Source organism: Panthera leo, chromosome D4 (assembly GCF_018350215.1).
Source record: "Panthera leo isolate Ple1 chromosome D4, P.leo_Ple1_pat1.1, whole genome shotgun sequence".
Taxonomy (NCBI): Eukaryota; Metazoa; Chordata; class Mammalia; order Carnivora; family Felidae; genus Panthera; species Panthera leo.
The window spans coordinates 63391596-63414680 of record NC_056691.1 but is presented as its reverse complement, the minus strand read 5'-3'; the positions used below and the strand labels follow the sequence as shown (position 1 = coordinate 63414680).

At 42.8% G+C, this 23085-nt stretch overlaps 2 protein-coding genes across 2 annotated transcripts in view; both read left to right on the top strand.

The window, feature by feature from the left end:
• Nucleotides 1–23085, top strand: part of GRIN3A (glutamate ionotropic receptor NMDA type subunit 3A) — a 170052-nt gene that overhangs the window by 130098 nt on the left and 16869 nt on the right. The gene's annotated exons all lie outside the window — the stretch shown is intronic.
• PPP3R2 (protein phosphatase 3 regulatory subunit B, beta) lies at nucleotides 13584–14742 on the top strand. The gene has a single exon (XM_042912480.1). It carries the CDS (start codon nucleotides 13744–13746, stop codon nucleotides 14254–14256), a length of 513 nt encoding a protein of 170 aa, XP_042768414.1. The 5' UTR covers nucleotides 13584–13743; the 3' UTR covers nucleotides 14257–14742.

Genomic DNA, 23085 nt, shown 5'->3' with positions numbered 1-23085 from the left:
AAGCATGATAAACTTGAAGCCATATATTTCTGGACTTGTATCCTGACTCTACCAATTAACAACTGAATGACTTAGCTGCTATTAAGTCTCAGTTTCCTCATCCATGAATGAATATGATAACACCTGCCTTGCTGTTTTGTTCTGAGAAGAGGAGATCATTTATGGAAAGACACCTGACACAGGGGCACCTGGGTGGCTCAGTCAGTTCAGCATCCAACTCTTGATTTCAGCTCAGGTCACGATCTCACAGTTCCTGAGTTCGAGCCCCATGTCAGGCTCTGTACTGGCGTTGCAGAACCTGCTTAAGATTCTCTCTCTCTCTCTCTCTCTCTCTCTCTCCTCCCCTTCCCCTGCTCTCTTCTCTCTCTCAAAATAAATAAATAAATAAACTAACTAAAAATAAAAAAAAGAAACCTGACACAAGTAGCAAATGATGGAAATATTAATATACAATCAGTGCAGGGAGAATGAAATCATCATGATGGATTAGACCAACCATGACTCATCCCCTAGGACTGATGATGGGACGGCTTCCCTTGAAATACATGGTCACATAGAGAATACCTAAACGAAAGCAGCATTCCCTTAGGAAGAGGGACACGGGAGAATGGATGCCAAATAAGCAATCACTCACCTATTCCATACCCACTCCATAAATGGAAAAGTTGCTTCCTCTCTCATCCCAACCACTTCTTATCTGTACAATGAGGTGTTTGGGTTTTATCATCTGCAAGCGCCCTCCTAGCTTTGATCCAGTGGATCATCCTGAGATAATATTAATATTCTTTACAGTACAGCATAATGGTTCAAAACATGGGCTTCAGAGACCGTTCTGGATTTGAACCCTATTGGCTATGTGATACAGGACATGTTAGTTGGCCATTCTGAGCCTCAGCTTCTGCAAATTGGGGATGATAATATCTACTTTATAGGATTATGGTGAAAATTAAGGTAGATAGTGCTTGTAAAATACTGAACTATGCCCAAATATGGTAGCCACAAGATCACTTATGTTGTTAAGGATTTTGAGGTTTCACTATAAATGTTCAAGGATTTTTATGAATTTAGCAGCAATTTTGAACAAAACCAAATTACATGTGGACAAGTAAGAAGATAAGTTTTGAATAACAAATAGTCATTAGAAGCCATAAACTGTTCAGGTCATGCATACAAAATACACTACATTTTTTTTTCCAGCCATGGTTTTTAACAGGTCAAATTCAGGAGAGAACTGTTTGGGAAATTCTGGATGTAGTGAATTAGAAGCAGTTGGATAAGAGACTGACATCAGGATCAAGTTATAGTTAAGACCACCCTGGGCCCTCTCTCCTGGTCAGCTGAATTTGGAAGGAGGAGAGAGGTAGGACTGAGAAGAATGGAAGGGAAGTGTATCATTAGTTGGAACCTCAGACAAGAAAAAAAAAAGAATATTCTGTGTGTGTAGAGGTAAGCAGGCCACCCCCAGCCTCGGGGAATCTTCTGAACACGCATGGAGCTGTTCTTTCCCAGGAACGGTGCTCTGCAGTATGGTGCATCCTGGTCTGTGCAGTAGCAAACTGCCATATGATGATGCTCACCTGTGTGCATTTAAACAGCAGTGCGGGGGCGCCTGGGTGGCTTGGTCGGTTAAGCGTCCGACTTTGGCTCAGGTCATGATCTCGCGGCCCGTGAGTTCAAGCCCCGCGTCGGACTCTGTGCTGACCGCTCAGAGCCTGGAGCCTGTTTCAGATTCTGTGTCTCCCTCTCTCTCTGCCCCTCCCCTGTTCATGCTCTGTCTCTCTCTGTCTCAAAAATAAATAAACGTTAAAAAAAAATTATTTTTAAACAGCAGTGCGTATCCTTGTACACCAGCCGGCACATTTGTCTTGAACAACCTATGACAGAATTTCAGAATGTCTCCCTCACCAAACCCAAAGGCAGAATATAATTAAATGAAACCAGTCTTTATCTCATTGGCTGAGCTTGGGCTCCTCTGTGAAGGCCCTCTGCCTGCTGGATTTCCCTTGGCTCAATCCATGAATTTCCACCTGCTTTTTTTTCCCCAAGCTTTCAGAAAAGGTCAGAAGAAGGAAGCATTTACGTAAGTGCTTTGCTTCCCATACCTTTTGCCTCAAATGCCGTACATTGCTGGGCTGTGCTAGTGTAGAAACCAGGACCAGCCCTGAAATGGGACAAGCCAGATTAGAAGCCTGCATCTACCATCAGCTTGCTTGGGGCAAATGACTAACTCAGCTCAATCTTAGCTTCTTCATCTCTTCAGGGGCTTCTTGGGTGGAGTAAATAAAATAGCGGTTTAATGAACGTGTCCCACCTCCTTCACCACCCAGGGGGAGGAGTGCTGCAGGGTACCTCTCCCGACAGGTGCCCTTGAGGAGGACATTCCTTCGTTTATCTCTGGCCCGACTCTTCATTTTCCACATCCAGTCCTAGTCTACATATGTTGCCACAGAGTAATTAAACACCCTTTCACTCCAAAAAATAACCTACTTTGGCTAATAAGTGATATGGTCACCGAGTAACACTATATGAAAGCTGCATTTTCTTCTTATCTCTGGTAATTGGACATTAGTATTTCATCCCCTGTGAGGACTTTGATCTATTCACCTCCCATCGCTTGACAACCCCAGAGCTGTCTAGCTGCAGTCTCTCTGGAGGATAAACTCATTTTTTTTTTTAACTTCAGGGCTTTATCTGGTCCCCCAGAGTCACCTAGAAAATCGCACGTCCAATTCTGCCGACCAGACTCCGGCAATTCTCAAAGGAACTTTAAATGACCTCAGATGTTTCTTCATGATGCTCCTAGCACAGTTGTGCCTACGCTCACAGTAAACTTATTGTCCATGAGTTCCACTGGGGAAAACGTATGGCAGACTTTAAATTCCTCCGTTTTCCTTTGACTCAGGAAAAAAATGTAATTTTTTTGGTAAAGTCACCGAGTGAACTTAGAGTTCCAGGGCAACAGTTTTGTAAAATCTGTTATTTGCAAACTAGGAAAAGGAAGTCAGCAGATCACAGTTTAGCAAACTCCCAAAATTCTCCAAGAAATTATTAAGGTGTATAATGATACCTTTTTTTCTTTTGAGATTCAGCGGGGGAAGAGCAGAGAGAGAGGGGGACAGAAGATCCAAAGTGGATTCTCACAGAACCTGATGTGGGGCTCAAACTCATGAACCACGAAATCATGACCTGAGCCAAAGTCAGATGCTTACCTGAGACTCAGGCACCCAATGATACCTTTTTATTAAAAAAAAAAAAAAAAAAAGTCTCTTTTATTTAAAAAAAATGTTTTTTTTAATGTGTATTTATTTTTGAGAGAGACAGAGACAGAATGTGAGTGGGTTAGGGGCAGAGAGAGAGGGAGACACAGAATCCGAAGCAGGCTCCAGGCTCTGAGCTGTCAGCACAGAGCCCGACGCGGGCCTCCAACTCACAAGCTGCTGTGAGATCATGACCTGAGCCGAAGTGGGATGCTCAACCAACTGAGCCACCCAGGTGCCCTCCCCAAAAAAGTCTCTTTTAAATAATGGATTGAGTAAATAATTGGTTTTACCTTTTAACCAACTGGAAACAATAAAGAAGGAAGAGGAAATAGTGATCTTGGCAGAGAATGGATAGCACTCTCAATCAGTCCGAGAAGAGTTTTCAAGAAGACATTTGCAATTGTATGGGTTAAGGAAACCAACAGAAATAGCAGTGTCCCAGAGCAGGTGAAGTGAAGGAGTCATTACCACATCTAGGCTCAAGGGAAAAAATGGAGAGAGCCATTCCTAGAACTCAGGAGTAAGGGATCAAAGGGGGTTTTCTAACAGGAGCTATAGCCTTTGGTGAGGGACATAGCCAACCAATGGTGACCTGGCTGGAAGATGGCCAGAGAATAAATACCTGACCTTAGTTTCCTCCCACCTTCTCATTTTCCACCACTGCCTTAGGTCAAGGGAGCCTGTCAATGTGGTCCACAGAGGACCTCCTCAGGGCACAAAGCCCAGTGGGAAAAGGTGGAGAGTGTTCTGGAAGGCCAAAAGAATGTACGGCACAGCCCCTGGTAGCAGACAAAGATGGGGATGGAATAGCTAGGGGAAAGTGCCTGCAGCCTGACCATCTGAGAATGTGTAGCTTCTGTACCAGAACACGGAGATCCAGCCTGCAGGCAGACAGCTCATGCCTTGCCCTGGTCAGAAAGGAGAGAGTACAACCAGGTCCACTGGAACAACACTGGTCTTGGGAGCCAGACCATCTTAGCTCTGCCATTACTACAAGGAAGCAGCTTTATGTCTGGAAAAGTTACTTAACGTGTCTCAACCTCGGTCAAAGCCCTATCTTCCCGGATTGTTATAAGGTTTTCTGCCTCTGAATCCAGGTGTCTCCTTGTGTTGTTATATGTGGGAAACAAATACATACTAAGCAGGAAGTTGGACATTGCCATGAAAGGAGTTCCATCTCAGGAATTCAGAGGCCTTGATTACATGGTGTAAGGAAAAGGAGAAGTAAATTTTGGAGCAGTCTAAAAGCAAATCATTGTACTTTTCGGTGTTTCTGAATACCAAGGAAAGTGCGCCATAAGAAACTTGCCACCATTCCATCCTGAGCTCATCCTCAACTTGACTTTCACTACATCCCTGAAATTTCTCCATCCCTGGCCTTCCCAATCCTGAACATCATCTAATAAGGAAATCACTTAGGTTCTCTTAAGCTTGTTTCCTCACCTTAAGATTGAGCTGCGTAGCTTGTGCAGCTTAGAGAATGCTGTGCTTCTCAAGCTGATACATTTAGAGGGATCCTGACTTAACTAGCTGAAGAGATGGGTCCTGGAAGAAGGACAGGGAACTGACTGGCCTCCAGTCTGGGCTCTCTATCTCTGACCACTACCCCAGACCACCAAAACGTGCATCCCATGTAAAACTTTGGAGACAGGGTTTTCTCATGATAGATACATTCTTCCTTCTATTAATTTTGGGGGTGGGGGAAGAGGAAAGGGTTAGTCAACTAGAACACTGAAACCCAAAAAAATCGCATGGGTCACATCAAGAAGCTTCAATGCCGGGGTACCTGGGTGGCTCGGTCGGTTAAGCATCCCAACTCTTTTTTTTTTTATTATTTGTTTATGTTTATTTATTTATTTCAAGAGAGACAGAGAAAGTGAGAAGGCGAGAGGCAGAGAGAGGGGGAGAGAGAGATTCCCAAGCAGGCTCCACTGTGTCAGCGTGGAGCCCGATGTGGGGCTTGAACTCACGAACCGTGAGATCCCGACCCGAGCTGAAACCAAGAGTCAGAGATGCTTACCCAACTGAGCCACCCAGGCACCCCAAATGTCCCAACTCTTGATTTCAGCTCAGGTCATGATCTCATAGTCACACACACATCAACCAGGCTCTGTGCTGATAGTGCAGAGCCTGCTTGGGATTCTCTCTCTCCATCTCTCTCTGCCCCTCCCCTGGTCATGCTCTCTATCTCTCTCTCTCTCTTTCTCTGTCTCTCTCTCTCTCTCTCTGTGTCAAAATAAATAAATAAACATTAAAAAGAAGAAGAAGAAGCTTTAATACTGGTCAATTTTCTTTCCAGTTTATCTTTAAAAACCCAAAGGAAATAGTATGGGGGTGGGGGAGGGGTGAGTTTCCATGCAGTCTGTTCTGCTCTTGACAACTAGGTCACATCTCAACAGCCTCCTGCCCCTCTCATCCCTACCCCTTCCTTTTTCAATTTAAAATGTCACTGCTGTTCAATCTGATGAAAGTTATGGTGAGGCAAGGAGAGTTAATGACTGTAGATTGCTTTAAATTGAAAACCCGTGTATGTCGGGAGCCACCTTGACAGCTGAGCGCTTCCCTTGGAATAGCCTAAGTAATTAAGTTTAATATTTAAGCCAAGCATAAGGTCAGATGGAACCTATCCAGGTAGTGCTTTCTGGAAACCTGAAGAAGCACAAAGCTCTACGTGTGTCCTTTTATGATGTGGAGTGGGATTGCACATGAAGAAAGGGAGGCCAGTCTCCGAAAGGCCTCACTTTCTTTTACTCTGCTACCAGAACGGATTCATTCATCCACCCAGCCAGCCAGCCATTCATCAGCAAACATGTACGGAACTCCTGTGTGCCAGCCCTGCACGAGGTGCAGCTGATGCAGAGATGAATACAGAAGCCAGAGGCAGGGAGACAGATCTGCGAACAAACCCCCTACCCCACACCGTCACAGGGGCGGCAGCAGCGGGAGATATAAGAGAGAGGTAGCACAGGCAAGCCTGTGAATCACTCATGGAAGAGGAAGAAGGAATCTGAGAAGGCTTCCTGGAGGAGGTAACCCTTGTAGCGGGAGGAACCTTCCAGTCTGAGCATGAGCAAGGCACTGAGGCCTGGGAAAGCAATGCAATTTGGCCCCATCCTCCAGAGACACTGCACCCAATCATGCTGGATGGACACGACTTTATGCCCTTTTAGTGGTGCCCTCCTCAGGGATTCTGAAATCACAGATGGCCACCTTTCCTTGTGTTCTGCCTCATAGCCCCCCTGTTACCCCCAGGAGAGCAGGGGCATCTTTTAAAATCTCCCTATGGAAAAAAAAAATAAAATAAAAAAAAAATAAAATAAAATCTCCCTATGGAAGGCAGTCTGAAATAACTAAAAGACTTTCAGCTCCAAAAGTAGACATACTGAGGTTTGATGCCCTGCTCCATCACTGTGTATCCATGCAAGCCATGCGACTTCTAAAACTTCAGATCCTTACCCCCAAACTGGGGATAGATAGTAGTAGAATCTACTTATAAGTAATGGAATATATTTAATGAGCTATTTTCAGAAGAATACTTAGCTTAATAAATGTTCGCTCCTCTTTCCCTAAGTATAGAGCTACGTGTGCAGAAGAAAAAATATGTGGTAAATAACAAGCACATGCAAGAAATTACAGTTGGTGCACCCTCCCTTTTGGACCCATCTCCAAAAAAGCAGTGTCAGGAAGTATAAGCATAATTACAAGCATCTTACAACCCCAACATAAAGACTCTTATGTATTAGTTACATACGTTATAAAACTGAAGACTGTTTTACTGGAGGACTTGAGAAAGACATGATTCTGGAATTTTCTACCTTGTAAGTGCTGGATTAACCAGCTATTATATCATAGTATTCCTTTCTTCAAAACCAGCTTCTAGACTTGAGTGGGGAAACCTGAAGGTAGTTTATGCAGATCATTAAGATGCACTGAAATCAGATGTTTAAACCAACAGCAGGAACTCTTTTTCTTTAAATGTGGTCAGTGGTTTTTCAAAGTGCGGTTGCTGGGCGGACAGGCTGGAGACCTACCATTCTCCCGTGTTGTTTTCCTCTCACGCCACATCTTCACAAAGGTAGGGCTGTTTCTCTGTTGCTCTCTGCTTACAATATATGACAAAAGTTTTGAATTTTACTACAAGGAAAAACTAATTCTAGCGAGTGCCCTCTTCACCCTTGCTAATGACCAAGTAAACAGAGCGCTTAGAATAAGGGTCTCCTCCTTTATATACCAGAGATGCTTGGGCATAAATTATAGCTGGGACCAAATACCGTTAACAGTTTTTGCTTTTCCCCTGGTTACGTTCCATAGACTCATGAATATTTATGAATAGTTATTTCCTATGCAACCAAAAGGTATGAATAGTGCTCAAACTGGTTAAGACTACTGTGAGAGAGTCTTCCTTCCACTTTTTAAGATTTCCACACACTGAAATCTATAGGCGAATCACATGAAATGAGACTCCTCCCTAATTATTCCCTGTGCTAGTAAGTATTTGCTTCCACGCTCTAAAGATTCTGGCTTGGAAAAAAAACAGAAAGCTTGGAAATGTGTGAAGATTGCCATCTAGTGGCTATGATGTGAAGTGTCGCCAACTATCAGAAAAGCCATCTTTTGTTCCTCACTTTTGTTCCCAAGTCTAACAATGTGACAAATTGCCTTCACATTTCCTCTGTCATATCCAATGCCTCTGAAGACACTTTATCCCCATACAGCTGTAGGAATTGGTGGGATTTCAGGACATGCTAGATGATAAGGCAGCATCGTTGGCCCAGGGACCCATAAATGTGCCCCTCTTATCACACATTATAGATGGCTTCCTGCAACATCTTAGCACAGGACTAGTCAGCCAGAGAAGCCCATACAATCACATCTGGAGCCTTGCCTCTGCTCCCTCCTTTCATCCTTCTATCTAGTAAGACTTCAGGCCTGGTGATAATGGGTTGAATTGTGTCCCCCAAAAAGACATGTTGAGGTCCTAAAGAACTAATCCCCTGGTACCTCAGAACAAGTCCTGGTTTGGAAATAGGGTCACTGCAGACACGGTTAGTTAAATTGAGATGTGGTCATACTGTAGAAGCATGGCTCCTTAATCCAGCATGACCCATGCCCTTATAAGAAGACGGTTCCTCTGTAGAGATAGACACAGCGAGAACACCATGACCGTGAGGCAGAATTGGATTTATGCAGCTGCAAACCAAGGGATGCCAAAGATTGCCATTAAAATGGCAGATGCTCAGAATAAGCAAAGGAGGAGTCCTCTATGGCTCTCAGAGGGAACATAGTCCTGCTGACATCTTGACTTCAGACTTCTAGTCTCCAGAACTGGGCGACCATCAACTTCTGCTTAAGCCCCCGGTTTGTGATACTTTGCTGTGACAGCCGAGCAGACAAATACACCTCGCCTTTCATCTCCAGCGCCTCTTTCAGCCTAGCTGTTGAGCTGTTGAGCCGAGAGCCTAGCACAAGCTCTCATTTTCCAGACAAGCACATGTAGTGGTCCTTGGTTGCTAGCTGCTCTCCCAGCTGCCGGTCTCTTCCCTGTTCAGCTCACCCTTCACAGTGCGATATTAATCTTTCTAAAACAAAATTCTGATTCAGTCATTCTTCTGTGCTTTCAGCTACTCTTTCTGCATCCTATAGAAACCAGATGTCTTGGCCAAACATTCAGAACTCTTGTTGATCTGGTTCTGTCCATTTCACTTTGATATTTTATTCAAGTACTTCAGCCACACTGCGTGGGTTGCTACTAACTCCACTCCTCCCTTTCGCACTCGTGTGGTTAGGGTACCTTTCCCCCTTGCCTTCATCAGAATCAAACAACACTTCTTACAAAGAAAAGTCTTCCTCCATTTGTTCCCAGCAAGAATGCTAGGAATTTCCCAACAATTTCTCAATTCTCTGAATTCTTATAGCTCTTGGCCCTTATACCTCTAATGACATCTTTTCCATCTTGTGTTATAATGAAGTATAACTGTAATGCCTCAGTTCACTCAGCAGTCAGTAAGCTTTGAGTAGGGACCATCCCTGAATGCTCTCAATGCTCTACATGTTGAAACATGATTGGATACGTGATGCCCTGTAAGGAATGATTGAATAAATGTTGCATTTTCTTCAGTGTCTAGGGAATAGTCAGACATTTCTTCACTTCATCTAATACCATGCTCTCCTTTGACCTCCCTGTTCTGGCCACAGTGGCCTTTTTTAAGGTCTCCTACTTGATATGCTCCTCCTGCCCCAGGGCCTTTGTACATGTAGTTCCTTCCTGGAACACTCATCCCTGCCTAGAACATCCAGTTAATTTCTTCTAATCCTTGACATTTCAGCTCGACCATCACTTCCCCAATAAAGGTTTAGTTTATCTTTCTGACCAGATCAAATTCCCATTGTGTAAACTCCTGTGGCACCACAAATTCCTACTGTGTTACCTCTTACCTGGAACACTCACTGCAGGCACCCCTTTAACATTTCTGGTCATGGTAATTTGGTTAATGTCCATATTCCCTGCAAAACTATAAGCTCTATGGGGACAGAGACAGTTGGAAAATTATCTGCTTTAGATCACTATTGTATGCCTGTCATATAGTAGGTGTTCAATAAACATTCATGGAGAAAACAAATGATGAGTATAGCTGCGTTTACATTTCTGTAAATAATCTATTAAAATTTTCCAGGCAGGGGCGCCTGGGTGGCGCAGTCGGTTAAGCGTCCGACTTCAGCCAGGTCACGATCTTGCGGTCTGTGAGTTCGAGCCCCGCGTCGGGCTCTGGGCTGATGGCTCGGAGCCTGGAGCCTGTTTCCGATTCTGTGTCTCCCTCTCTCTCTGACCCTCCCCCGTTCATGCTCTGTCTCTCTCTGTCCCAAAAATAAAAAATTAAAAAAAAAAAAAAAAAAAATTTTCCAGGCAAACCTAATGCAGGCAATAATTATAGCACCTATAATTTTTGTGCCTACTATATGCTAGACCTTGAGCCTAATTCCTTATGTGTTCTATCTCATTTAATCCTGAAAATGACGCTATGAGTTAGCAATCATTGTCCTTGTTTTAGAGATGGGCAGTGATTCAAATAAGTAATTCTGCCCAAGATCACAGAGTTGTTAAATAGCAAAATGGTGATTGAAAACCATTGCCCATATTAAACACCATGCCAGAATTACCAAAGAAAATCAAACAGTACCCTTGATCCTTTTGAATACACATGATAAACATAAAAGACTGACCAGATAGTGCTACATCCTTGCAGTCACATTATTTATTAAAGTGTAGATTTCTCAATAGCAAAGCTGTATATTTCCCAAGGGACTGTATCTTGTTTACCAACTAAAGACCCATTAGCTGGCACAGGGCCTGGCACACAGTAGGTGTTTGATATATACTTGAAAAAAGGTTTGTCACATCTTTGTGAAAAATAAACACCTATAGCCAGGGCCAAACATCTGCTTTGGAAAAAGCAAATAAAGAAGGAAGAAAGGGAAAAGAAAGGAGATAGGGTACAAAAGGTATTGAGTACCTACTGTGTTTTGGTGTGCTAATTTAGATGGCTTTATTATTGTAGATGTTCTCTCACCTAAACCTAAAATAACACCGTGACACCATTATATTATTCCTGCTTTTTGCAGATGAGAAATCTGATGCTCAGAAAAGGTTTTAACCTCAGGGCTGAGTGGTTCCACAGTCTGTAAGGATGGGCCAGTATGGTGACTGGCAACATCACAGATAGGTGAAGGCTTCTAGGTCAAGGTCAACAACCACCTGTGAAGCTCCCAGAATGGCTGTGTGATACTGCTCAGAAACCCATTCTCCTGACTAACTTGGAAGATGAAGGTTTAAGTGAGCCACAGGACTCCTCACTTCCATTTCTGTTGGTTTTATTTCCCAATGTCAGTTATTTTTGCACACAACCATCTCATAGTTCTTTACCTGAACGTTTGAGGGGGGAAAAAAATGGCTTGCTGAAATGGAAGTGCCATCAGGCTCCTGATTTCTTCCAAAACAATCAGTCAACCCTTTTAATTTACTTACTGCAATGAATGTCTGACAGTCCAGATCCCTCCACAGTAATAAACAGAAAGAGTAACAGTGAAAATGACTGAGGATAACAGCCAGAGAAAATTGAAACCATGGCACTGAGCCCCATAATAATGCTCGAGGACAGTGGAGCAGTGGGGAACTCAACTGCGCATTGACTAAAACCTAAGATCCAGCATGAGGTTACATCCTCTGCAAGGCAGGTAGGGCACTTCTTGGGTGCACACTGAATTATTTTAGTGAAGTGGTACCATCTTCCTGATACCGTCTGTTTGACCGTCAGGTAACTCTTGTGACAATACTTCTCTTATGTAACGTTTCTACATGCACTCCATCATCTTCCTCTCAGAATAACCACATGCAATGGAGAAGGCAGTTACAATTACCGTTGTACAGTTTAGGACACGGAGGCTGGGACAGTAATGGCTCCTCTAAGGGCTTACAGCTAATCGGGGCAGAACAAAGACTGGAACTTGGTCTATTGAATTCTTATGCTCTCTCCACGACCCCTCACTACTTCCTAATAAGACACATAGAGAAATAGAGGAATATGCTTACTAAAAGTTTCCCACACGAATAACTCCTTTCCAAGTGATGCCCACCAGGGGAAAGTTGGTGAGGGCTCTGTAAGGGTGCTTGATGGGCCAGTGAGGTCGGTCGCTGTGTTCCTCTAGCCTGCGATAGGAGGTCTGCAGGCAGTCCTCAAGGAGTGTGCTGAACCAGAGAAGCCAAAGTTGCTGCTGATAAAGTGTGAGAGCAGTGAGTAGCATACTGTAAAAGGCGCACAAGGGTGCTCATCAAATGACATCCATACACATGAGTGCCCAGGCCGCCGCTGTTCTTTAAGACCTCATCTCTACCTGCAGGCTAAATAGTACTGAAATTAGTAATAATAATAATAATAATAATAATAATAACGATAATGTTTTATCATTTTGGGTAATATCAGCTTTAATCCTCATCCAGCTGTACAAAATGTATTATTAGCCCCATTTTACAGATGGGAAAACTGATGTTTTTCAGGGTGTAAGGATTTATTGCTACTAAGTGGGCAGTTTTCAGATCTGATGCTGGGTTGTTCTGTCTTAGATTTTTTTTTTTTCCACCCTATCATGTTTCTTTCAGATGTAGTTAATTCAATCAGTTGGGATAATAATTTAGTAAGTTAAATATTTTAGCCTACAGACCTTTTCTTTCTTTTCCTTAAGCTGTCTAGATATTGTGGTGAGGTATCCATCCCATGGCTTTGTTTGTGCCAGTTTAAGCATGCTTGCCTCTAGAGTGTTATTTTGGCTTTACTTAAAGCACAAAGGAGATGCTAACATTTTTTAAGTGAATGTTTGCCCCCTTCAGTTTGATTTAGTGGCCTGGGGTTCCCCCTAGTCCCTTTGAATCAAATTTGCTCTGGAATCATGTTTATTTCTTATGCATTGGGGATAACTGATGTGCTCCTAAAGGAAAAAGGAATGTGGGGAGGGAGAGGCAGCGTGTGAGATTAATCTTTAACAGAAAGGACAAATCCAGTTTAAGCAAAAGGAAAAGAGACAGTGTAAGGGCCACTGTCACTCTCAAAACCTGCAAAAGGCTTCTCTGGGCACATTACAACCATTCCCAAAGCAGGAGAGCCACCAGGCACCAGTTCAACAAAGATGAAGGCCAAGATGACGGATTCCAAGTAATAGAACGACCAAGGCTGTATTCTTGGGAACTGTGTCTTCTTGAAAAATGCCCTGAGTTCAGCATTGTGTGTACTCCTCAGGAATATGTTACTGCCTATAAGTGATCCATGTGAGAAATTACGTGTGACATCTGGGTGGTCTCTTACAAAGACCCTGAACCCCATGTCCTGAAACAGGTCAGTGACCACCGTAGGAAGGATGTCAATTGTGGCTTCCCCTCCCCTGGAGAATTTAGGAAGTATGTATAACCACCAAGACTTTGATGTATCATCTCATTTAGACCTTACACGAGGCTTGCATAAAGAGCCCTTGACTGCTGCTCACTCATTTATTTGATATGTATGTTTATTAAGTACATACTGCATGTCAGGCCCTGTGCTGGGGATACTGCCCCATTGGAATTTACTTTCTAAGGAAAAGAGAGAAAGTGAGAAGATAAAATACTAGCAAGGGGGCTAGGGAGAAAACCACCAGTGGTGGAGGGAAGGAAGGAGGGCGTGGCATCCTCTCAGCCTTGCTGTGCTGGGCATCCATCCACCACCCCCCCCCCAAACCCCCATACCTATCCCCACCCTGCTCCACCCTCCACTCTCTCCTACCCATCCTCCTGGCTTCTCCCCCTCTGCTCCGTGTCCCCTCCCCGCTCCCTCCCTGTTCCGTCTGGTCGTGGGTGTCCCGCGAGCCCTCCAAGCCAGCCGAGCCCTCCCACCGCGCAACTGTCCAGCCTGAACCCGCCCGCGCCCACCGCCCCTGCGAACGGGTGCCTGCATCCACGATGGGAAATGAAGCTAGTTACCCAACGGAGATGTGCTCCCACTTCAACCACGATGAAATTAAAAGGCTGAGCAAGAGGTTTAAGAAGCTGGACTTGGACTGTTCGGGCTCTCTGAGCGTGGACGAGTTCTTGTCCCTGCCCGAGCTGCGGCAGAACCCGTTGGTGCAGCGAGTGATCGACATCTTCGACACCAACGGCAATGGAGAGGTGGACTTTGAGGAGTTCGTCGTGGGGACCTCCCAGTTCAGCGTCAGGGGGGACGAGGAGCAGAAGTTGAGGTTTGCCTTCAGCATCTACGACATGGATAAAGACGGCTACATTTCCAACGGGGAGCTGTTCCAGGTGCTGAAGATGATGGTGGGGAACAACCTGCAAGACTGGCAGTTACAGCAGATCGTGGACAAAACCATCATCATCCTGGACAGGGATGGCGACGGGAGAATATCCTTCGAGGAATTCAGTGCGGTGGTTGGAAACCTGGAGGTCCACAAGAAGTTGGTGGTAATTGTGTGAGCCTTTTTTTAAGAGCACCACCCACCAACTCTCACTTAACCTGTCTCTTTCAAGATCAGCTCCAGGCAACCCAGCACCTGTCTCTCTTGACTTATTTGGAAGTGTTTCTCTTTGTGAAGCCACATTGTCTAACGTGAACCTCATGACCAGCTCAGTGTTATTAATTCTTCTCTCAGTGATTCAGGGTAACACCCCAGAGGAGCGTGGTGGGGAAAGAAAAACAAATGGCTTTTATAAACGTCTTTTTCTTTGCTTTGATCCAGAAACCAAACTATAAAGAGTCAAGAAGAAGTTGAAAACTTCAAAAATAAGAATATATACGCTTCTTTGCCTCTACTTCTCATGCTTGTACATAGGGGAGAAAACTGCACAATTTCAGTCAGGTGTTAGGTGAACTGCTTTCATTTATCTGTGGTATCCAGGTATTCTTTGACAGATTGTTAACTTCCTATTGTGGCAACAGGAATAAATATATTTCTCTTGGCTGAGCGCCTTTTAGGCAGCTCTCTCTGGACAGGGAAAGCCCATCCTTCCCTTTCCCAGGCTGCAGCCCCCTTCCCATCTTCATCCAGAAATCTCTGAGCATGTCTGAAGGGCTCCTCCTGTCTCATTGTTCCAGCTCCTGCCCAGAGGCTGGTCTCAGGGCTCTTGCAAGAAATACTAAGCCTGGACTGAATGCCCAGCCCAACTATCAGCCTCAGTGGTGGTCAGTCTTTCAGGATGGGCTACCCGCCCACAATATTAAGTTTGGTTAAGGTTGCTTCCAGACAGACAGGGCAGGGACCTTCTTAGAAAGCTCTCACCTCCAAAACTCACCACCACCCGCCAACCCCCAATTAAAGGGAAGGGGACAGATTCAGAGTCGTTCTTCCCACAAGGCAGAGTCAGTGAAGATCTCAGCTGCAGCGGGCTTCCCCTGGGATGCTGAAGTGGTGTTGCTCCTGGTACTCAAAAGATGAAGAGATGGGCAAACATATCTCTGCAGCAGGCAGGGGGAATGCTGTCTGCACTGACTAAAACTTAGCTTTAAACATAAGACCTGGGGCCTGGCAGGGAAACTGAGAGAAGGGAGGACTTTTCATTCCTCACACCCTAATAAATCTGCAGCAAAAGGGTGTACCAGAGCCTGTTCACACTGGATCAGTGTGTATGCATCTCTTCCTACCCCTGTGTTCAGTGATGTCATGTCGATAGTTTGAAATTGGTTGTGGTGGAACTAGTATACCACAGAAAGGAGCAAAAGGTTTTTGTTTTTTTCTGTTTGGAGAACCATAGTACCAGTAAATCTACCACTGCCTGTATCCCAGATGTTACCAGCTCTCCAAGGCCCCACTTACTGTCAGTTCTCAGAAAACATGCTGTCCTTGGTCCCAGCATCTGCCACTTCCCACCAATCCTCTTCCTCAGAGTGGACACTCCCCCTGGTCTCAAAACACCAGGACAATGAGACATACTCTCCCTACACTGGACAAAACTCAGGTGATGTTGCTCAGGATGAGGAAGATCTATTTGAAAGATATTATTACTCCTATGTTTTGAAGAAGACAGTAGCTCGTCTTGAAAAAACAAAAGAAAAATAAGTCCACAATTTTACTGTCAGGGCACCCATCTGCCAAAGGCTCTCCTACTTTTTATTTAGTAGATTATCTTGGAACCACAAAAGATAGGACTCTTTGTCCCCTTAATTCCTGTACGGTCCTAATGTATTAATGATTAGTAAATGGTACCAACCCTGTAGTGTTATGAGTCATACCCCTGTTGCAGGATAACATCATTCAAAGGTTCAGACACAAGTGGGTTTGGATTCATTTACAACTGGGTTTTTATGACAGTCACTTATTAGCTGTGTGAGCATGAGCAAGTTACTTAACCTCTCAGTGTCATTTCTCCTAATTAAAACAAGGATCCCTCCTATGGTTATTTAGAGGATTCGAAAAGATAAAACATGGTTGTCTCGGTCAGTAGACCATACGATTCTTGATCTAGGCATTGTGAGTAGGTGTAGAGCCTACTAAAAAAATAAATAAAAATAAATAAAACATGTAAAGTGCCTAGAACACAATGGGTTCATTCTAATTCCCTTCCATTCATATATGTGTGTGTGTGTGTGTGTGTGTATACATACATACATATATATATATGTATATGTGTGTGTGTGTATATATATATATATATATATATATATATATATATATATATATATGAAACAGGAGGCCTATTGGTTCTTTTTGAACCCTTACTTAGTACTCAGCCACACCACTCTAAAATTAACTGAACATTTGTGTAATCCAGAAAGGAAGCAATGTCATAGTCCTTCCCACCCTCTCATTTGCAGAAGGAACAAAGACTTCTTGACTGGAGAAAGTTAAAATGAAAGACCCTCATTCTGATAAAAAGATCAGGTCAGAGGTTGCCAGAAGCCCCGAAGGAGAGGAAGATGGACGGGTGGAGCACAGGGCATATTTAGGAGTGCAAAACTGTTCTGTATGATACTCTAATGATGAATATATGACATTGCCCATTTTGGAAAAGTCCATAAAAGGCACGACACAAAGAGTGGGCCTAATGTAAATGATGCAATTTAGTTAACAATAAACCTATCAAGTTGGTCCATCACTTGAAAGAAATGTACCCCTTGAAGAGCTTACTAACTGAAGCTGTGTAGGCAAGAAGGGATATATGCATATATGCAAACGTTTTATACTTTCTACACATTTCTGTAAGCCTGTTCTTCAAATAGTCTATTAAAATGTTTTTTAAAAAATAAAAGACTCTCATTCAAGCCCAACCTATTTGATTTTTGTGGAGGAAACTTTGCATGAGGAAAGCGAGCATGGTAGTGTTAGCCAAGAAGGCCTCTCGGAGACATTATTTATGTACTCTGCAATGTGCACATTAAAATACAGAAATTTTAAATTATGACCAAGGGTTTGAAACATGTTGGATTACATGTTTAAATTTAACAAGAAGAGGAAAAATATTTCAGCTTTTGGACTGGCGAGAATTAACAAGCTAATTGCTCAATCAGTCAGGGCTTTATGGCAATGACCTTGAACTAAGAGCCTGTTCCTAGCTTCAGCAATTGGAAAGATCTGACTGTATAGGTGTTTGGTTGTATGGATATTTGGGAAGAAAGATCACATTCATTTCCAAGTTAGAATACTCTGATTTTTCTGTTAATTGTCGGTTGCCAACAAATCTAGTTCTGTACAACTTCTTGGAGTGATAATGGTAGTTAACACTTATTGAACCCCTGTCCCAGGTATTGTTACATTTATTATATCATTTAGTCATAACAACACTGTGAAGTAGGTGCCATCATTCAGTTTAACAGATGATGCTGTAGAGAGATCTAGAATCTTCTCCAAGGTCTCCCAGCTGGTGAACAGCAAAGCAAGAACCTAAACCAGGCTTTCTGACCCCAAACACTGAGCTTTTTCCACCTCACCGCATTGCCACCTATTTTTTATAGTTCTTATATTTACCCACTTCAGATTATTTCTGATAGTCTTTTTTTGTTTTTGATTTTTTTTAACATTTATTTATCTTTGAGAGACAGACAGAGAGCAAGTGGGGGAGGGACAGAGAGAGGGAGAAACAGAGTCTGAAGCAGGCTCCAGGCTCTGAGCTGTCAACACAGAGCCCGATGCAGGGCTCGAACCCACGAACAACAAGGTCATGACCTGAGCCGAAGTCGGACACTTAACCGACTGAGCCACCCAGGCGCCCCTCTGATAGTCTTATTAATGTAATCAAGCCTCAGTTTTCACCAAAGGTATGAACTGTCAAGAAGCAAGCAGCCCCCTCCACTTTCATTCTGCACATTGCGGGTGGTGGGTGGGGAGAGTTAGGCAAGGCAGTCCTTTTTTTTTTTTTTTTTTTTTTAGAAAAGATTAAAAAAGTGTCTTAATTTATTGTTTAATTTACATCTAAGTTAGCACATGGTGCAACAATGATTTCAGGAGTAGATTCCTTAATGCCCCTTACCCATTTAGGCTATCCCCCCTCCCACAACCCCTCCAGCAACCCTCTTTGTTCTCTATATTTAGGAGTCTTTTAGGTTTTATCTCCCTGTTTTTATATTATTTTTGTTTCCCTTCCCTTATGTTCATCTGTTTTGTCTCTTAAAGTCCTCATATGAGTGAAGTCATATGATATTTGTCTTTCTCTGACTAATTTCGCTTAGCATAATATCCTCCAGTTCCATCTATATAGTTGCAAATGGCAAGATTTCATTCTTTTTGATTGTCAAGTAATACTCCATTGTGTGTGTGTGTGTGTGTGTGTGTGTGTGTGTGTGTGTGTGTGTGTGTATACACATATACCACATCTTCTTTATCCATTCATCTGCCGATGGACATATGGGCTCTTTCCATACTCTGGCTATTGTCAGTAGCGCTGCTATAAACATTGGGGTGCATGTGCCCCTTCAAAACAGCACACCTGTATCCCTTGGATATATACCTAGTAGTGCAATTGCTGGGTCATAGGGTAGTTCTATTTTTAATCTTTTGAGGAACCTCCATACTGTTTTCCAGAGTGGCTGCACCAGTTTGCATTCCCACCAGCAATGCAAAAGAGATCCTCTTTCTCCCCATCCTTGCCAACATCTGTTGTTGCCTGAGTTGTTAATGTTTGCCATTCTGACAGCTGTGAGGTGGTATCTCATTGTGGTTTTAATTTGTATTTCCCTGATGATGAGTGATGTGGAGCATTTTTTCATGTGTCAGCCATCTAGATGTCTTCTTTGGAGAAGTGTCTATTCATGTCTTTTGCCCATTTCTTCACTGGATTATTCATTTTTTTGGGTGTTGAGTTTGATAAGTTCTTTCTAGATTTTGGATACTAGCCCTTTATCTGACATGTCATTTAAGCAAGACAGTCTTAAGTTATCTTCTACCTTCATCTCATTTTGAAAAATAAGTGACAGTATTTAGATTAAACTGATAACAGCAACCAATATACTCCGCAGCTGTACAGGTCAGTAACAATATGTTGTTAGGAACCCTATATTAATGAATTGTCTCTGCTCTCTACCATATGTTGTAATCCCAAACCACTAAACACCTCTTTTTTTTAAACACAGGAGAAAATACAGCCTTAGCACTGTTGGTTTATCCTCTTAAGTCTATCATGCTTTAGACACATTCTCAGGGAAAATGCTCAGGAAATTTTTGTGTTGTTTAGTTACAAATTCTATTCTTCACTTCTCTATGCTATTGATTCTCTCTGTTAGCATGTAGGAGGCCATTGGTACAGCTACTGTGTTTTGTCTATTTTGCATGCCTCAAAAAGGAAGAGGTTTGGGTGTTTTTAAGGACAAGGTGACATCATAAAAGTCAGGCCACTAGACTGAGAATCAGAACTGGACCCCTCTCCTTTCATATTTGCTACTGTAGCTATCCCAAAGGCTGATGACTGTGTGAAGAGCAGCAAATCATGTGTCAGCTTTAAAGGCATTAGCTGATTCACAATGAAAAAACAGAACACTGAAGGGACACCAGCAGCCAGAAAGCTGCATACAACCTGATAGTTCAGAGGCTTACTCTGACCCACCAGTGAATTTTTTTGTTGTTCGCTTTACATGATGTTTGTCCTCACAAATTTTTAATGTTTGTTTATTTATTTTGAGAGAGAGAGAGAGAGCTCACAGGCATGCGAGCAGGAGGGAGGCAGAGAAAGAGGGAAAGAGAGAATCCCAAACAGTCTCCACATTGTTAGCGCAGAGGCTGACGTGGGGCTCGATCTCACGAGCCATGAGATCATGACCTGAGCCAAAATCAAGACTTGGACACTTAACTGACTGAGCCACCCATGCGTCCCCGTCCTCACAATTTTTTTATTTTCCAATATTTTTAAAATCTGAAAATTTTAAATCAAAGCCCATATCATAAAGGAATGCATGCCACCCCAAGATGAGTGTGAGCTTTCATTGACTAAGGCACCTCTGAAGCAAGGAGCTGAAATGGAAAGTCTCAACAAAGAGAAAATAACGTGTTCCACTCTTTAGTACAAAAGCTCAGGATGGATTAAAGTGCCCGTTATTTTTCAGAAATAAAGCAACTGCTCATAAAACATTTATCCCAACTGATACTCTTGTAACAACAGAAACAATAGAAGAATTTATAATAGTCAAAATAAATGTACCATATAAAATTTCAAACTTCTGTATAATAAAATCTAACAAAGCTAACAGTAAAACTTAAAAATTAGAGAAACATAAATAACATGTTTGGAAAGAGGTTAATAGCTTTTTCCAGTAAAAAGCCTCACCTTGTCTGAAATCTATAATTGGCAAAGGATACAAATATAGTATTCATACAAAAGGAGATAGGAAAAACAAACATCAAAAAATAGCCTCACTAAATAAATACAAATCAGAACATTTAAAACAGGAAAAAATGATTAATTATGAAACAGGCTTGGGGTGCCTGGGTGGCTCAGTCGGTTGAGCATCTAATTTTGGCTCAGCTCTTGATCTCACAGTCTGTGGGCTCGAGCCCCACATCAGGCTCTATGCTGACAGCTCTCCCTTTTTCTGCCCCTCCCCCACTCACACTCTGTCTCTCTCTCACTCTCAAAAATAAATAAACTTAAAAAAAAAAAAAAAGAAAGAAACAGGCTTGGCAAGAATGTGAGCAATCTGTGCATTGTGGCAGCCCTGGGAATGATTTTCTTCACATTTTGTGAGGGCTGTTTCACACACTACAAGGCATCAGAATGGTTATACTCTCTAACCTGTTAACATCACCCATTGCAATATGTATGTCAGAGAAGCAAAAACAATTTTTAAATGCTATACACAAATTATTTTTTGTTGCAGCAATATTTATCGTGTATGTATAATGAATAATATTAAAGAAAATCAAACACTTGACAGTTTGAGATTAGTTAAGTCAATTATGATAAATAATAGGTGATAATATAGAGTCATTAAAATTAATAAAATGACTAAACTCACATTTTTTAAAAATTGTATTGTTTTTTAAAAAGGATGATTGTTATATGTTATGGTTACATAACTCTGGAAAATACATATGTGTATGGTTCATATGCAGTTCAGAAGAGAAAATGAAGAATTGAAAGAAAGTATTTGTAGGGTCATCTGGCTGGCTCAGTTGGTAAAGCATGAGACTCTTGACCTTGGGTTTGTGAGTTTGAGCCCTGTGAGAAGGAAGGGAGATGATTCATTTTCAGAAAAAGCAAACAAAAGCTGTGCTGTCTAATTAACAGTAGGTTTACAACCTATTGGAAATATATATATATGAAGCTCTCCCTCCCCCATAATGGAGTCCCAGACCCTTGAGCCCTTCACTTCCTGGTTCTTCTTCCCCCCTCTGCTTCACTAGGCTTATTTTCATGGCCTTTGCGATAAGCATGAACCAAAGAACAAAGGGGAGAGGGACCAAAAGTCTCTGCATCACCTCAGGGAATGTACATTTGTTCCAATCAGACTACTTTTTGCCTTAGTAGGCATAGGACATAGGTGATGTCTGCATAAGGCTGTAACCTCTGTAGTACTCAGCCAATGAGGAGCCAGGGGAGGGACTTGCAAGCTAGGAGATAGATTGTCTGCTGTAACTGCCCCAAGTGTGCCTGCCCGTCAGATGCACTCTTGCAAGAACGTTGATTAAAGCCTCACTTCACTGTGCTGCTAGTATCCGTGTCCCTCCTTTGATTGGGTCAGTGGCTTATTTCTCACAAGCCCCATGTTGGGTGTAGAGATTACTGAAAAATAAAAAAAAAAAAATTTGTATTTATTTTTGGGATAGTGCTAGAGGCAGAGGGATAGAGAGAGGGGGACAGAGGGTCCAAAGCAGCGCACTTCACTGACAGGCTGATAGCAGTGAGCCTGATGTGGGGCTTGAACTCACTAACTGAGAGATCATGACCTGACTGGAAGTCGGACACTCAACCAACTGGGCCACCCAGGTGCCCCTAAAATATTGTTTTAAACAAGAAAGTATTTGTGTGGGAAAAGGATTATGGTTAATCATCTCTAAGTTTTAGAAATATTTTTCTGAGTTGTTTTAATAATAAATTTAGATTTTCAAAAGACTGCACAATGGAGCTAATGTGGCAAATTGAGCACCAGGTCCAAGGCTAAAAAATGGTTGTCAAAGCCTAGAAGGAACAGGGGCTTGGGAAATGTAAGCAACAGAGAGAGAGAGAATTTCTTCAGCAGCATGGGCAGTGCCATGGTGACAGAGCCATTAAGCAGATTCCAGGTTAAAGAAGACAGAGGTAGGGGCTACTGGGTGGCTCAGTCAGTTAAGCAGCCCAGTTGGGCTCAGGTCATGATCTTGCGGTCTGTGGGTTTGAGCCCCGTGTCAGGCTTTGTGCTGACAGCTCAGACTACCCTCAGAGGGTAGTATGTATAGACGCAACAACGAATCTGCCAAATTTATTGAGCTGCTGTTCTTGTCAAAAGAGTGGGTGGCAAAAATATATATATAAATCAGGTTTTCTAAATTAGAAACAGCATTTTCTTCCTACTCATCTTGCTTCCAAGTATCTAGGAGTCATCCATATTTCAGAAGCTCCACAGCCTTTCTTTTCTTTACCTCTCACTAAAAACCATTATTCCCCCCACCTACTCCTATTCTTTTTTTTTTTTTTTTTAATGTTTATTTTTGAGAGAGAGTGTGAGTGGGGAGGGGCAGAGAGAGAGGGAAACACAGAATCTGAAGCAGGCTCCACTGTCAGCACAGAGCCTGACACGGGGCTCAAATCCACGAGCCGTGAGATCATAACCTGAGCTTAAGTCAGACATTCAACCGACTGAGCCACCCAGGCACCCCTTTTGTTTTTCTTTAATAAGAACAGGAG

Excerpts from the sequence above, each read along its gene's own strand:
- PPP3R2 (XM_042912480.1), top strand. The coding sequence starts at position 13,744 with ATGGGAAATGAAGCTAGTTACCCAACGGAGATGTGCTCCCACTTCAAC.